Source organism: Euwallacea fornicatus, chromosome 38, assembly GCF_040115645.1.
Source record: "Euwallacea fornicatus isolate EFF26 chromosome 38, ASM4011564v1, whole genome shotgun sequence".
NCBI classification, from domain to species: domain Eukaryota; kingdom Metazoa; phylum Arthropoda; class Insecta; order Coleoptera; family Curculionidae; genus Euwallacea; species Euwallacea fornicatus.
The window spans coordinates 1404650-1421367 of record NC_089578.1 but is presented as its reverse complement, the minus strand read 5'-3'; the positions used below and the strand labels follow the sequence as shown (position 1 = coordinate 1421367).

At 47.8% G+C, this 16718-nt stretch overlaps 1 protein-coding gene across 3 annotated transcripts in view; it reads right to left on the bottom strand.

Annotated features, from left to right (window-relative positions):
• The window catches only part of Eip75B (Ecdysone-induced protein 75B), a 78082-nt gene that overhangs the window by 17614 nt on the left and 43750 nt on the right, over positions 1–16718 (bottom strand). Inside the window, exon 1 of one of the 3 annotated variants that reach the window (XM_066301187.1) lies at positions 2044–2366. The exons of the other annotated variants lie outside the window; for them this stretch is intronic. Within the exon in view, the coding sequence (XP_066157284.1) occupies positions 2044–2149 (106 nt within the window). The 5' untranslated portion in view covers positions 2150–2366. Of the gene's footprint in view, positions 1–2043; positions 2367–16718 lie in introns of those variants that run through there. 3 annotated transcript variants of the gene reach the window in all.

The window sequence follows — 16718 nt, the reverse complement described above, 5'->3', positions numbered from 1 at the left end:
CAAAATTTAATTGATTTAATCTGGTTGGGAATTGAGTCGTGGATTGAGTCGTGGACTGAGTCGCGCAGTCGCTTGACGACTCGATCGAGGCCCGTGGGGCTGTGCGTGGATTGGGGCGCGTCCCGGCCTCCCCCCGATTTGGCCGCGAACGCAGGCCTGTCAAAGTGCGACGTGCCGGTTCACGAACCTTCGAAATCGGCACGAAACCTCGTGAAGAAATTCACGAATTCGCACTCGGAGCAAAGAAAGTTCGGTCGCTGAATATGGCGTGTTTACGTGTTCGCAAAAAAGAAATGGGCGGTTTTGGAAAAGCTGTTTGATATATAGGAATGCGTGTAATCTACCCAAGCAACTTTGCATCAGAGCGGAAAGTATCCAATAATGATTATTTAACGCAGAAAGAGAAAGAGAAGATCGCGAAAGAAACACATCAGCTTTTACTTTCTCCGAAGCGAATGTATATGCGCCATTACGCAAGAAAGAGAAGATATCAATGGTGAAAGTAGAACAAGCGCGCAGAGTGCATCGAACGGACCGGTTCTTGGTGAAATTGCGCAAGGTATAATCCCTGCTTGAAACAGATCCAGATTAAGACCGAGCGAGGCATTGAACCTCGTGCTCAGGGGCATTGCTCGGCCAATTGTCGGGGGGGTTAAACCCGGGGTTAAGCCATCACCGGGGCTCGCGTCTTGTGACGCGATTCAGACGGCTCTTGCTTCGGAAGGAAGGAGCAATTAGGTGTCAGTTATCGGGGGGAGATATTTTAATTGCGGGGTTGAACTCCATCCAAACCGCTTAACGGTTATGGCCTCCGTCGAGTGAAAAAAATTCGCAACAACATTCGGAGCAAAAATTGCGCGCAACGGTTGGGAAAACCGGAATTGTGGAGCCGGGGAATTTTCTCTTGTTACTTAATGTTTTCCGACTTGTCGCATTATTCCCTCGGTCTGCCCTCTGACGGCGGAATCAGGAATCTGGAAGATGTTCGTTTAACCTCTCCCGTCTGGTGATTACGGGGGGCGCGCGGCGCGTTCTGCTGGGGCGACTTCGAAAATGGCTCTGGCGAGAAAAATTAGATAAACCGTCGCCCCAATCGATCGTAACTAGAAACTAATCGGATTGCTGTCCGTCCTTCGTGTATATTTAGGCTCGTCTCCTCTACATTTGTTTATGTTTGTCTCCTCCGTGGTTGTTTATGTGGCCCCCGTGTTTGTCTAAGAACGTCTCCGTAACTGCAGGTATCTCTCGTGGAGCGTGTTCACGCTTAGCTCACTCTAGATAACAGTGCGATCACAAAGTTAACGCCTGATCAACCTACATCCGTCCTGTTTACGTAATTAACCCATGCCATTTCCAAAATATAACAAAATCGTCAAAATAACGAACGTCCCGATAACGGAGGGCGACGACCGTTTATCGCCGAAAGTATTTCTATTAAGTCCCTTGTGCGTTTTGTGTATTTTCGGACGGATAATGTTTGTTTTTTTCTAACTTTTAACCTCGACTCGGAGACTGTCGAATTCGGCGGGCCTGCTGAGAAACGAGCAGACGTACCGAACAGCTCGCCGCGGCTCTAATATCCGCGCCCATGTCCGCCGTAGGGGGTCTCCGGAGGCCCTCTCCCTTGCCATCTTGCTTTTTTGTCAGCGATAATTTTGCGACAAATATAGAGATTTCTCGGGGAGGAGGACCTGGCCCTCCTCGCGACATTCCCGTCCGATTGGCGCAGTCTTCGGGACAGCCCGAGAAAAACTTTACAGCTAACTAACTATCGCAGTCAAAGCCGCAGCTCGGCCGACCTCGCGGAGCGCTCCGCACCGCTCCGCTCTGACAGTTCGCGTCAGAGGGAGACGATCGAAGGTTCGACCGCGGGGCAGTCAAGCTGTCGAGGGCTTTTCGCCCTGGTGCCCGATCGCGCGGGGACGTGCGAGAGTGAGGACGGAACTACCCTGGCCGGTCGAGGACTCGAAAACGGTCCTCCTCGCTCTCGCACGTTCCCGCGGGTTCGCACCACCAGAACGTGACATCGTCACAAAGACAAACCTAGATTCAGCGCTGGTTCCTTCGTCTCTCGGAAATCCATATTGTTGGAGGGTTCCGCCATTTGCGGCACGGAACGAACACTGCTGCTGTCGGGCGAAATAATCATGGTGTCCAAGTCGACGAGGTTCAAGAAAACGATCCAAATCCAAAGTGATCCGAAAACAAACAGACGTTGACGTAACCGCGCGTCGATGCGATATCACCGGCGAGTTGTCATTATCACGGACAACACAACAATGCCAATAGAAATTGTGAAACACTTGCTCTTTAGGAGCCGAACCAACTCTAAGAGTGAAAGTCCGAGCTGATACTGGGGCTCTTCCGAACAGAATATAGTAAATATTGCAACGATACCTGAAGGGAAGAAGGGAAGCGGCAAACGCTCGCGCCAGAGTTCAACGTATTTTGAAGTTGGAGGTCACTGACAATAATGCCGGCGCTCTGGCCAATAGCGAGCCAGCGTTCGAGCGGCGATTGGCCAGGCGCTACGCAGCCCCACCTGGCGGTTGGAGTGGGAGCAAGTTCATCGACACAAACCTTGACTGAATTACCCAGACTTAGCGTGCAATGATCGGCCAAGGCCGCCTTTCCGCCGATCACTCTCGCAACACGTCGGCTGCCGAGCTGCTATTTTGTTTCTTGTTCTCGTTCTCTCCCGTCGCCGCCGCCTCTACCAGGGTTAAACCACATTAACCAAAAACGACGTAACTTCACGGTTAAATCATGCGGATGACTTTGCATTTCGGCTGTTCAATGCCTCATGAATGACCATCTCGTCCGAACGTTACGATTCCACTCTACAGGGTGCTGCGGCAGCCCGTGCGGACCGGCGAACGAACGCATTTTATTATTATTATTTTTTTTTTTTTCAAATAAAATATATATTTTTTTGCCACTTGCGCACGCGCAGCTGCGCGGTTGACCCCCGCAGTATTTCGTTTATGCCAAAAATTAAGGGCTGCGGTCGCGTCCCGTCGGTTCTACGAGGGGGAGGGGGTTACACTGCGAGGTGCTACGAGGCCGAGTTTCGAGCCGGACTCGTCCATTGGCCGCGAGGGGATTGGGCTATTTTCATTTTTGTCCGCGATCTACGGGGGTCGGTCGAGAGTTGCCCGTCTTTCTGGACAAGCTCGAGTCAATGGAAAGGCCGACGGCGAACTTGCCCGAAGAGGGAAAAACGGTTCCTCGTCGATTTTCCCGCGCCGTCGGGCGCACGTGGTGCCTTCGATGGGGCCATTTTTGTTTTCACGCTGAACGCACTTTTGCCCCACTGGACTAAATCAATTATTCCCCTATTGAAATGTACGAAATGTGTGACCGAAAGGGCCTTTGTGCACTTTCGAGGTTCATAAGAACGGTTTCGCGACTGCCGCCGTAACAAGTGCGCAAAAGCAGGAAGAGGTTTTTCTTCCAGCATCGCTTTTAAATCACGCGGGTTTTCCGGATGCACAAGCGCATTTTCCATCGTTGGAAAACAAGGAAAACAGCCACCATTTGGCGATGCAAAAGTACGGGGTGGTTCCAAAATCGGAGTCATCCTCCCACCAGCGAACGGGGCTTCAAAAAAACGACTTTTTTCCTGCGTGTTTTTTCCCCCTATCGAGACTAACGGAGACACGGGGTGTCGAGGTTTTATATTAAAAAATTGAAATTTATTAATAACTGCCAAACCACTTGAAATCATTTTTAAAAATTTTCTAACTGTCAGTAGCCACGTGAGCGGCAAATTCTGCAATAAATAAAATTATTTTCGGGTTTACCAGAGGCGCGCGTATAAAAAAGCTGCTTAATATTTTTGAATAAAATAATGGTACGTCACTGGTTTTTCCAGAATAAAAAATTGCTATTTAATTCCTTGTTCAACTCTAAAGCGAAAAGCTCTTTTGCCATCTTTCGGTGCGACGCACCGTTTTCGAGGAAAAAAAATCAAAACCCTTACAGTGTGCGCCAAAAAATTAAACGCGATTTTCATTTCAATTTTCAAAAGCGAAAATTCAAATTCAATTTGACTGTCGCTGACGCCTACAAAATTTTGTTTAATTACCTCGAGTCGTTTGGCAATTATCAATAAATTCAATTTTTCTAAGTAAAACCTCGACACCCTGTACCTCCGTTGATGTTAACGTTTCGAAAAAGCGCCAAAGGAAAAAATCCTACTCCTCGAAGCCCTTTCTGCCGGCGAAAGGATAACTCCAACTGTGGAACCACCCCGTGGTCCTGTGCGTATACGGCGTCTCGTTGAAAAAACTGCAATTTCATCGTATCCGGGAAATTGAAGGTTTGCCAACGATCTGAGCGCGCCACTGGAATTTACGCAAAAAACCCTTTGAGCATCGAAGTTGATCGATTTGCCAAACTCCCCCGTAGATCGGAACCAAACGCGGATGGCTCAGTTCGCCCTAAGACCGACAGGTCAAAAGTCGAGCTCGCGGCACCACCTTTCTTTTCCTTTACAGTGTGCTCGAAATCCACGGAGACCTCCTGAGAACTGTGAGAGATGGATCGAGTTGAGGCAATTGCGCGCGACTCGATGCTCGCTCAAGATCCCCCCCTAGGGTTCGGAAAAGTTCCGCCCGCTGCCGGAGAAAAACTGGAAAAAGGGCAGGTCGGTACTGGAAGGGACCAGGATGGGGCGAGCGAAGGATTGTTCTCAGGAAGGGGTCGCGAACGTGCCTCAAGTGTTGCCAGTTTCCGGCAATAGCGCGCACGTGCAGCAGCAGGAAGCCTCACGATTAACCTAAATAATCGGGGGCGCAGGCGCAGCACGGCCGATTCCGGGCCCCGTCGCCCGTCGACTTAAACAAAGAATAATTATTGCTCGTTCGATTTTTTTCCTTTATTCGGCCTTCGTTGCTTTTTTTGTTTGTTTTTTTTTCGTTTAATTTTTTCTTCGACGAATCTGTATTTACATCAATGACGCCACGTTCGTTCACCCCTTTGGGGCCGGTGCCGAAACCACTCGCCGGGATGGGAACTACACTTGTTCGCGGCGCGCACGCGCGCGCCGCCTCAACTCAACAGCCCACACTCACTCACGTGGGCACTTACTTCACGTACCAAGCGCTGGTTCGTGGTTCAGGAAATATATATATATATATATACATTGAGACCTTCGGCTGTCGATCATTGCGCTAAAATGGCCGCGACGAACGATTTAATTATTCAATTGGATCGTTTCAATTACGCGACACCCACAATGGTTCCCCTTGGTAATAGCCGAAAACAACAAACGTTACTGTTAAGCACGTACCCGGTAGGCGGACCGTGCCGACATTTTGCAGAATCATAAGTCCGAGAAGAAATAAAACGATCTAAATTCATAATACACAAGATGGCCGGTGATATTGGCATTGACGAGAAGGTTGATGACTTCGGACCTTGAGCTGTTGTTGGTCCCCGCGAAAATATTTGTGTTTATTACGCGTTGTAAATCCCAAGGTTAAAACTCGAAAATTTCTGTAATGAAGAACGGCCCTAATTCGGATCGATGGAGGCCCATTCGAGCTACATCGATCAGGCACAAGCACGCACATGGTATGCAGAACCGAATTAGTGGTAAATTAGTGGTACTCGCAACTGCGCCGACCGAGATGACGTTTTGCGCAACGAGTGGGACTCAATGTGACGTGAGTTGCGCGAAACGGCATTTTCCCTCACGAGCCTCAAGGGTGGCCATCTTGTCGCGGGAGGGATGACTTACGCAGGTGGCGCCCCGTGTCGGCTCCAAGTCGCACTTTATCACCATTGACTGGTACGTTTGAAGAAGTCCGGAGGAAACATGGGGAGGTGACAGTAGAGCCGAAAATAGCTCGTGTAAACGTCTCAGTGACGCGGAGCGCCGCCACTGAGATACGGCCCTGCGAGGGGCCCTGTCATTTGGGCGCCTTTAAAAATACCTCTCTGATTGCGATGGTGGAATGAAAACTGTAGGTAGCGCTCGTACCGCAAGGGTCTTTTACCGTCATCACTTTCATCACAGTCGATTAGAGAAAAGGGCGGCTTCTCAGCCGCCCTTAACGGAAGTTTCTCGAACGTTTTTTATTCGTTTGAATTATCAAGCAAATAACATTGTTTTCTAGTAAATTAAACTTTTTTGAACAAAAAGTTTTTCTAGTTTTTTTTTTTAGAACTCTCCTCAGCTTTCTGGGACGGAAATAAGCTACACGCGGAAAGAGACCTGCGGGCGTACCTGCAAAGTTGCTAATTAACACTAACGAGCAAAAGAGCACGGAAAATGAGTTTTTATATCGAATTTTAGGTTGATTCGAAAACGAATATACAAAACACGTAAGCGAATGTCGCTGCAACGAAACTCTCACCGTGAACGGTGCGTACGGTGTGAAAATAAAGAAAAAAAATTACTGCCCCGAGCAATACGTCACGCAAGAAATTATTATTTCCCCACTAAACTGCGCAGAATCCAAAAAAAAAGGAGATAATTTTTTTGTCAAGTCTCATTCATAAAAAAAAAAATTAACCTGAATTCAAAGGGAAAAAATCGAAAGATTTCTGTTGAAAGTAGCTGAAAAACTGCTCTTATTTACATTCGATTTTGATGGTACTCGCGATAGTTAAAGACCCTTATGGTACGACTATCACCCACAATTCTCGAGTACGACCAGTGGCGAAATGGGCCCAAGTTTCTGTTCCGAAAACCGTCGCTTCACCCGTCGAAACTCGAAAAAAAACCAACATTTTTCCCTGGAGACCCAAAATCAAGGGCGAAAATGCGCCCATCAGGGTCGAAATGTCGGAGGCATGCCTCGGATAGACTCATTCGGTGATCTACCCTCGCGCGCATGCTCGGTGGTAAAGGGGTTGCAGTTTGAGGGCGCAGGGTGATTCGGCAGGAGGGACCAACGTTCCGGGGCGAATTGGGCGGCCCAGAATAGGCATTGAAAGGCAGTATGGCAAGGAAAATAAATTACATAAAAAACTATGTGAATTCTACACGTTTGCGGCATTTTGGGAATAAGGCCGCATACGCCAGTGAGGTCGCTAGGACGGCGGTGCGGCACGTTATCCTCTAGATAAGACTTCGAATAACGCCAAGGGCCCGAACGGACGCCCCCGTTAACGTTTCGGCGACAAGCGCTCTCCTCAGGACCGGGGGGGGGATGGAACGTGGGACGAATCGACAATTAAAAATTAAGAACGAATTGCGTGGTGATTAGTGAAAAATAAAGGGGCCACGACTGATCGGTCGGCCCGACCCGACCGCGAATCCTGCAAGAGCGCACGTGCTGCTTACTGCCCTAATCAATACCCATCACAATCACAATAAATAATTAACTTGACAGACGAGAGCGTCGCCGCGTCGCATATAGGTACTTATACATAATAATATAAATTATAATGGAGGTCGGTGCCTTGATGGCAATGTTCGTCTTCTCAGAGTTCAATGCCAACAGCGACTTCTTTTTACATGGGTCCATGACTGGCCGTGGCCCGGTGCGAACGCCACGGGGCTCTACGAGTATGGGTGATGACTGGTGCTGGTGCTCCTCCATCGTCCTGACACGCTCTGGTTCCTCGAGATTCGATAACATTCGCGAATTCCTTCAATTTCGAACAAATCGCCTAACCAGAACCGCTTTGTTTATTTGTTGTCGAAAGCGTCGTTATGCACCGAATTGTTACACAAATGTTCGTACAAGAAAGGCAGTGACAAAAGTACTCTCTCCGTTTCAGCACCAAGAATGGTCATTTTCTAGCCGGGCCACTGACCTACAGGCCGCAGCGAACGTACATTGACGTCTTACGTTGTAGAACACTGCGAATAGCAGGTCACCGAGAGTCACTTACCCCACTGGTACAGAGAAGTCATTCGGTATCTGGTTTTTGGTGCGTGACAACACCAAAATGATATTTGCTGCACATTATGCGCTAAGTGCGAGCGAAGCTACAGTGCGTCCAAATTAATGTCGTCCAGCGTGGAGGTCGCGTCATTTCGTCGAGGGGGGGGGGGGGGGGGTTAGGCGCGCGCGCGCCCCTAACAAAATTAATTTGCGATTTCTCAATTATTAAAAACTTCTGAATAAAACAAAATCCGAGTTGCCTTGGCGGCGACGGTCGAAAACCCAAAACGACCCTCCATTGAAGCTTTTTATGGGTGACGCGGCAGTCCTGGTGCCACCCTGCCACCCTCGGATTTGTCGGGGGTGATCGTTGGTTTTTTCCTAACCACTGCCCCGGCGACGTTCGCGTCGATGTCAAGCAGGTCGCGAGTCCTCGCTTTGGTTTTCAAAGGCGTCGCTGCTTTTCCAAAAGGAACGTTCGACGTCCCGGAAAAATGACAGCCCCCAAGGCGTGCGCGACACCTGTCAAACTTCAACTGTCAAACGAACGTCACACGTTTGACAAGTGAAGCGAGACTCCGTCCGGTGGTCAGGCAGACGTCGCTCCTTCGCCGTTTGCGAATGGAACACATCATTTCGCAACTCGCCAGCAACAACGATAATTGTCCGGCTGCAAGAATCACGTGCATATAGGCCGGTTTTTTTACGGTTCTTCGCCGTACACGGGAATTAGAACATTTTAGACTTGCGTGCGAAATATGCACTTTACCGCGTTCATTTGGGTGTGAGAGCGGGTGCCTTAAACCTTTTTGCACGGAGAGCGACAATTTATTTTCTAACGATGTCGGAATATTGCATAATCGCCGTTCGAACGCTTATGCCGAACAACCGTCGATTTCCGTATCGTTAGTTTCATTTCCTACGAGTTGCGCGCGCAGCAATGAGGAGATAAGCTTATTTTGTCACATTTTTATCTTCTCCTACGTTGGTGCCCGCGGCAACGAGGTCAAACGAATAGATATCGACAGCTTGACTGCCGTTTTGGCCACGGCACTACCCACCTCGGTATGCGATGAAATAGGTTCGGTCGCACTGAAACCCATTTTTGACACCAAAAAGCGGTACCGTCCTCACGACCGAACCGTGCACCGTTTCATTTAAAATTTGATGACCCCCGTGAATTAAGTGTGGAAGATTCCATGACTGTCCCAAGGTGTTATGTGCCACACTTAAGGTCGATTCTCGCAGCACATTGTCTAGAAAAAATCGTATTGCGACATAAATGAGAGAGATATGGAACGGAAACGGAATGTGCGGTGTAAATCAACCCTAAGCGCACGCATCGGAAACTAGACCGATATCAGTATGACCATGAGTACCCATTGTGCAGGCACCATACCACGATTTGTGACAGGTCGCCCCATTAAAATCCCAACAAAAAATTAATTGCCCCGGTCCGGACCAAGGCCCAAACGAGAAATAAAGGCATTTTGGAAGAATGGCTGAAGGTTAACGGAGATTATTAAGTTGTCACACGGATTTATCCAAGAAAACTTTTACAATGGAACGCCCTTGAGTCTGGTTACACGGATACGGGCAGAATCGTTTTTAAAATTATGGTGATTTCATGGACAAGCACGTGCACGTCCCATTGCGCCTCAAAGGTTTATGTATAAACAAAGAAAAAAAATTGAAAAAGTTAAACGGAGCGAGGTTAGTTCGGACTAGTTCGGGATAATTCGGGCTAGTTCGGGATAATTCAGGCTAGTTCGGGATATTTCGGGCTAGTTCGAGTTGATTCGGGCGAAGTCGGGCCAGTTCAGGTTAGTTACAGAAAAATTTACTTAAACGGACAGACGGGACACGACTAATGGAAAGGTCGCAAACAAGATGGGAAGCAAACGATGGATGGGCTAAAATCTTCATATCCGAAGTCAAGGCATGGAACGCCGCGAAGTGGTAAGAAGTAAATGACTTTCTGACCCAAACAATCACAGGACACAGAGTGTTTAGTCTGCATGCAGGAAAGCGATAACCAAAGAAAATATTGCGGCCTGAATGTCGTAATCAGGGGACAAATGGAGTGCGGTCAACAAAATGATTATGGACACAACGAAGGAATGCGGAAAACTCGTGCGGAAAAAAAGGAGTGAGACGGAGTTTCCAGGATCGCAGTTCGATTTGATCATCGGAAAGACGGGGAAAGACGAGGAAAATACGAAAAAAATGAAAAGTTTGAACTGATAAAGGAAAGAACGGGCGTTAAACCAGAGAATCGCAAACTGAAAATGGGGAAAAACTAGGGAAAGTTTTACGGAAAATGCATAGGAATCGTTTCGGCCAAAAAGGATCTCAAAAAGCCACGTTAATTAAAACCTTCCACCGATTAGTTTAAGCCGTTTAGGGGGGGGGGGGGGAGGGGATGTGTCAATGAGTACCATGAAAGACGCATCTCTTGCCGCCATTTTGAGCTTGAGCGCAAACGTGGCTGCAGCGTGGAAAAGCAATTTTTCTCACGTTTTGAATGTAAATACGCAAATTTTTCACTTATCGACTAAAAAAACCGTCTGAAGGCCCAGAACCGACCGTAAAGCGCCGCTTTTAACGCCTTCGCAATAACGCAAGTAGAGACCCTTCAGGGCCTGTTTAGAGCCATTAAAACACTTTTTTTATCGTACAATTTTTCTTTTCAATGTATTAAACCTTCGAAGTGTGCGATAAAATTTCAGTTCTTTCCGCGTAAATCGGGACTCACGAAGAACGACCGGGTTTGAGCCACGGAACGGGGAACTTAAGTAATATGTTACTTAAATATTAAAGACCGACTTTATCAAACACCTAGTCGTGTGAAAAAGAATTATACCCATGACTGTTTAAATGGGGTTGCCCAATGGGCCTAAACTTCGTCTAAAGAGGGTCTCATAATGTCCCATCATTTTCAGCTCGTTCGGGCTTTTTTGACTTTTCTCCCTTGGCCGGGCTGCATATTTATGGTACCAATAAAAGTAAAGAATGCAGTGTTGGACAAAACGAAGCCGTGTACCATGAAATTTCCGATAAATTACCAGAGACAAGGGTTGACCGAGTCGGAGCACCGTCGAAGTTCGTATATTATATGTAGAATGTCCCCATATGGGGTTGCCGAGGGGAGAAAGTTGGTTATTTTGTATTTGACGAGAAAAAACTATTCTCCATTGAAGCTCTTAGTTGTTCCAAAACGGTTGAAATGGCTCTCAGGACGTTTCAATTTTCCCTTTTTTTGCAGAAAAATGTCGAAAAATATCGAAAAAAGGCAATTTTCGATATTTTTCGACATTTTTCTGCAAAAAAAGGGAAAATTGAAACGTCCTGAGAGCCATTTCAACCGTTTTGGAACAACTAAGAGCTTCAATGGAGAATAGTTTTTTTTTTAGAAAAATGTCCAATAAGAAACTTCCTCCCCCTGACATCCTGTATATGGAAGTGAAAATATAATAAAAACTAAAATACAGATAAAAACTGTTTTTTTTTTCTTATACTATTTATTCTTTCATTTTACTCTTTGTTCGCACTCGGTGCAATCTGCCTCGTTGTTCGCACACAGCGTTTCGAACGATACCCGGAGCCACCTTCAGGTCTCGGGAGCCGCTTACGCGATTTTTCTCAAATTCGGGCAATTTTAGTACCTTCGAGACGCGATTTTGGTTCGGTCGAAATAATTTCGTTTCGCCATTGGCGTACGTTTTTTGCGTTAAAAAATAGGTGTCAATTCCAAGAACGAAACAACTAATAGAGAAATTTGAACTGCTTTTTTTTTGCAATTTGCGAAAGAGCATCGTGAGAAACCCCCCGAGGCACCATTTTATTCAAATAAAATAGACCGTCGTTCAAGCATGAAATTTTAAGTGAAAATCGTTCGTTTTACATGCAAATTATTTAAATTCTCTTCTTACTCACGGTAAACAATCATAAAATGCTTGAAATATATTTTTTTGTTTATAACAATTTTAGCAAGGAGCGATGTTTCATAGACGGTCGATTCCATCTCATCGATCAAACTGCGCATCGAGGAGTTTTCGACGATGATCTTTCACAAAACAAAACAAAAAAATGCGGTCAAAATTGCCCTCCAATGGCAAAAGGGACCGATCTTGACCAAATCAAAATCGCCAAAATTTGAAGGGAGTCGCGCAAGCTGTTCCCGAGATATGAGGGGGGCCCCACGAGTCGCGGATTCCGAAAAATTTTCCCAGTTTTGCCGACGTGTTTTTCGCCCTTTTAGCCGCGATTGTGGATGCCACGGCGGTAAACGTCGCAAAGGTGAAAGGGGCCATCGGTGCGGGAGCCCTAGTTTACGAGGAAAAAAAAGGGAAAGAAAGGGCATCGTCGATTCGCACTTCTAATTATCTGTTTTCCAATGGGTTTTTAGTTATGTAAATTCGGCGCTTCGGCGGCCGAAGCTTGCACAGGGTGGGTCCGAAAATGTGGGCGATATCTCGGAAATGAGGGGTTCTCGTCGAAAGATTGTACGTACGCTCATGAATTGATTTTCAAAAATTGCCCCCACGAAGATACAACTCTTCAAAATTTATGCAGGTAATCTTGTAAATTGTATGAATTTTACAAAAATCAAGTTTTCCGAACAAAAATACAAGAAAGTTGAGTTTTTGGACGATGATTCAACACGAGTGCCATAACCGTCCTCATACATTATCGAGCTCGACGTATGGAAAACTGCTGCGCTCTCCATGATACCTGGACGTTGCCTGTCATTTGATGACGATGGAAATGTATTCTTTCCAATAACTCTTGTGGGATCTCTAATGGAGCAGCACATGTTACTTAAATTTTTAAATGTCCCCGCAAGTAAAAGTCCGAAGGATTTAGGTCTGGAGAGCGAGGCGGCCAAGCCACCGGACCTGACCATCGGTTCGGAAAAGCCTTGCGCCTAGTCTATTCTTAATAAATGATTATTTTTAAAGGCGAAATTTGACAGCAAAAGAAGCAGAGAACCGCGTATAAATTGCATAATTGTCTATAAAAATCTTGCACTTCCGTAGGAGTGAGCTATTGAAAATCAATATATAAGGGTAAGTACAGCCTTTTGACGAGAACTTTTCACTGCCGGAAAATTGCCCCCGTTTTCGGAGACACCCTGTGCAATCTGCGAAGCAGACCGCTGTGCCAGACACTGTCAAATGCCTCGTTGAGGTCCACAAGCAGGCCCGCTGATCTTGTAGGCAGTTCTCATGTGTGGTCCGCGTGTGGTTCCTCAAGGCGAAGAGTGGACGAATGGTCGGGTGTTTCGGCTTAACACCAAAGTGAGACATGGACGCGCGTTTTCCCGGTCAGCTACGGACGCCTCCGACCGGAGAGCGAGCAATTTTACTCTCGTGTCCAATATTTCTTCTCGGGACACCTTGGAGGAGGCGCGTCAATGGCAATTGTCCACCATTTTTCAATCGTCCTGATGCGTCCGCCGCGGCAGCAACCGAAGGGTAATCGCACTCGCTGCAGGCGTCATCGAACCCGCTGATCGGGACCGTTAGGTGCACCTCCGTCGCGACGACGTGATGCAACGATCCCTGGGGGCCGATGACCCATCTTCCACCTCTACCAGTTAAAAATCCGAAAGATTCTTATGGCTATTACGATCCGCTGCGATATTACGTCGAACTGGTTCCGACATTCGAATTAATTATTAATTATCAAATCGATTTCGGCCTTTTCGGTCCGACATAAGCGGCGTCCTTTTTCGCTACGGGGAGCTGCGTTTCGGCCTGTCCCAATTAAATGCGGAGTGTCCGACGCAAAGAGGGACGGCAACGGCACTAGCTACGCACTTTACTGAGTGAGAGGAGCGTTGCGCACCCAACGGGGCAGTTTCACGGCGCGAACGCATCTGCGAATTTGTTTTCGGCCATTTAAAATAAAAAAAAAAAAAAAAATCGAAGGACTTTTCTTTCCTTCTTAATTTCCAGTCTTAGCTCTCCCCTGCGGGTCCGGCTGGCTTTCCGTCCACTTATTCCTCGTGGACGTCCGCGGGTAATGCGCGCCCGCTCGGCGCGAGGGAGAGGACAGGGACGCTGCCCAGAGCACCTCTCACACCGACACGTTGGGAAAAGCGACAAAAAAGCGGCCAAAAATAAAGATGTCGCGCAAATCGCTAATTGGGAGCGGGATAGATCAACGAAATTCCAATAAAAGCTGCCTCAAGCCCGACGAAAATCGTGCCAGGGCCGGATTTAGGGCGAAACGGTCGGTCTCGACAAACGGAAAGTGGCGGAACGAACGCAAGACTGTCACATGTGACACTGCAATGGCTCAGTTTCCGTCCATCCCCGTGTCGTTCGTCCGTCTCCAACTCGGAATATTTCCAGGCCGAAAATGTCGCTTTTTTTCCCTTCACAGTAGACGAAAGGCCAAAAGTGACTTTGAAGATCCGCTCGCATCACGGACTGCTCCCCGCGAATTCGCACCCCTCGCTCGTTTAATCGAGCCTGGACCTGTTGCTGCCCCATAGCAGATCGCCGGACGCCGAGTTTGTCCCAGCAGCCGGACTGCTCCCGAATAAGACGCGACGTCGGTCGCAGCTGACGTCTTTTTTCAAATCTCCCCAAGTACATAAGTCAGAACACCGACTTATCATACATTTACCATCGCGATAGTAAGTCAAATCGCCTCATATAACCGATTTGAGGGCATTGGCACTATAAACGCACCTTGCGCACAAAGAGCATTTCTGTTGAACATTCATGTCGGAAAAGTCCATAAATAAGTCGCTTATAATGTGAGCATGCACCAGTATAATACCACGGCATAGTCGGAGTAACGGAGCTGACGAGACTATTATCACCGCCATTGTCGAGGTCAAAATCCTGCAGCCGGAGTTGAAAAATTCTAGATACGAGGATAGTACCAGAAGTACCCGATCTGACACCTCGAGGGAAAAATATTACATTATTCCCCGGTTAGGTCTCCTTGGAGATCGACGCACTTCTCCCACCGACGTGTGTGACAGCGAGAAGCTATCAAAATGGGAATCGGAATAGCCTGAGGGGGCCAAATCTGGCGAATGGGGAGGCCGAGGCAAAGGTTCGATTGATTTCGGCCATCGCGATGACGGAAGTGCGGACTGCTGCGTTGTCTTGATGGCGCAAGGCTCTTTTTCGCCAAATTCGCTCGCATTTTGCCCATTTTTTTCGCTCGAACGCTGCGATAAATTTGTCCAAAGTTCTCCGCTTGTTGTTTGACCTTTAGAGAGATGGTCAACAAGAATCGTCCAAAAAACTCTCACAGGGAGCGGGGTTCGTCTGCCTCGGAGCCGATTCTCCCCTTTGAGCCCGTTCGCTTGCCCGCTGTTCCGTCTCGGGTGGCACGGGATGGACCCAAGACCCATCCATGGCGGAGCGAAAATCCGACTTTATTGCTCCAAACAGGCCCTTGGGACATGCCCACTGCGCAGGTTTCGCTCAACTGCGAGCAGTTGCGACACCGATCTCGCGCACGGCCTTCGCATATTAAATCGTCCGGTCAAAGTGACACTTGCGGCGCTGGCCCAGCTTCCGGGGCAGTTTTGCAAAGTTTCGCCACAATTTCTGGAGTGGTCAGATCTGGAGCGTCATCAGGTCCCCCGCCGAGGAGTTAGTCTTGACAGCCACTTTTCAATGTTTGACAGTTCGGACAGATTGCCTCGACGACGCGCTTTGATGCCGGACGGGCCGGGACCTTCCAAATAGGGGCATTGAATCGCGTGTCGATGATCAATTTTCTTTGACGTTAACGAACCCTCCAAAAACGCGTCCAAGACAAACGCAAATCTACGTCAGCGCAGTCAAACTCGAGACGTGAACTTTTCGAGGTTAGGTCTTGGTGACATACGCAAATTTTTGACAGGAAAGGCGCCATCTATACGTCGTTTCGGGTACTTCTGGGACTGCCCTCGTACGTTCCTTGCGAAAGAAAGAGGTTGTTGAGAGTCAACTGGATTTTTAAGCCGGCATCGGCAGCCTATGCAAGTTGACACACATAAGACGCCCTTCAAACACTTTAGAGCCTGCATGCACGTGAGCGTGAAGAAGAGATTCTTCCCAACGCAAATTCGAAATTAATAAACCTTCGGCGATTAAACGATTACAAAACTGTTATGGCAAAGTTTACGTTGTCGGTTGTAGTAAATGCCGTCGAGTCAGCAGTTGAATGACTTTCTACCGCTGTAAACAATCGCACCACATACTCGCAAACAAATTACGACCAATTGTTTACGTTCGGCATTCTCATTAAATAATTTGTTACAAAATCGGTTTGTTTACGTTCCTGGTGCAGGGGCGCTAGCTCGCATTCACGCCAAAATGCCGGAAACCTACGCCCGTGCCTGACGAATTACGAACGATGATGGTGGCGCGGGGCCGAAACGTCGGGGAGAAATTCCAAGGTCCCGCCGAATTGCGGGCGAAGAATGGGGCCGACGGCGGCGAGGTGCCGCTGATTTTTGACTGATTTTCCTGATGAGTTCGAAAAGGAAAATTTTCTCATACACTCGAAACGTCATATTTCGTTTCCCGCACAATTTGGCCGAAGTTGCGCCATTTTCCCGTTCCGCGCGGTCCCCGTGGAGTGCCGAAAACCGGCAGTCGAAAATACGGCGGAAAACTACTGATTTCTCTTCATTTTCATGCGGGGCGGTGCTCGGAGAGAATTTTTTTTTTCTCTTACATTATTTGACCCGCAATTATTTTTTTCATTCCAAGAACCGCCTCATAAGGTACCGGGCGAAGGAAGTACCGCTTAATACAGAATTAACCTGAATAGGTGTACCACGCGAGAGCCTTTAGGACCGTCCTTGCGAGTTACGCGCACTATCCTTCCTTGCAGCCAAGAGGCCGAACCAACCGTGGA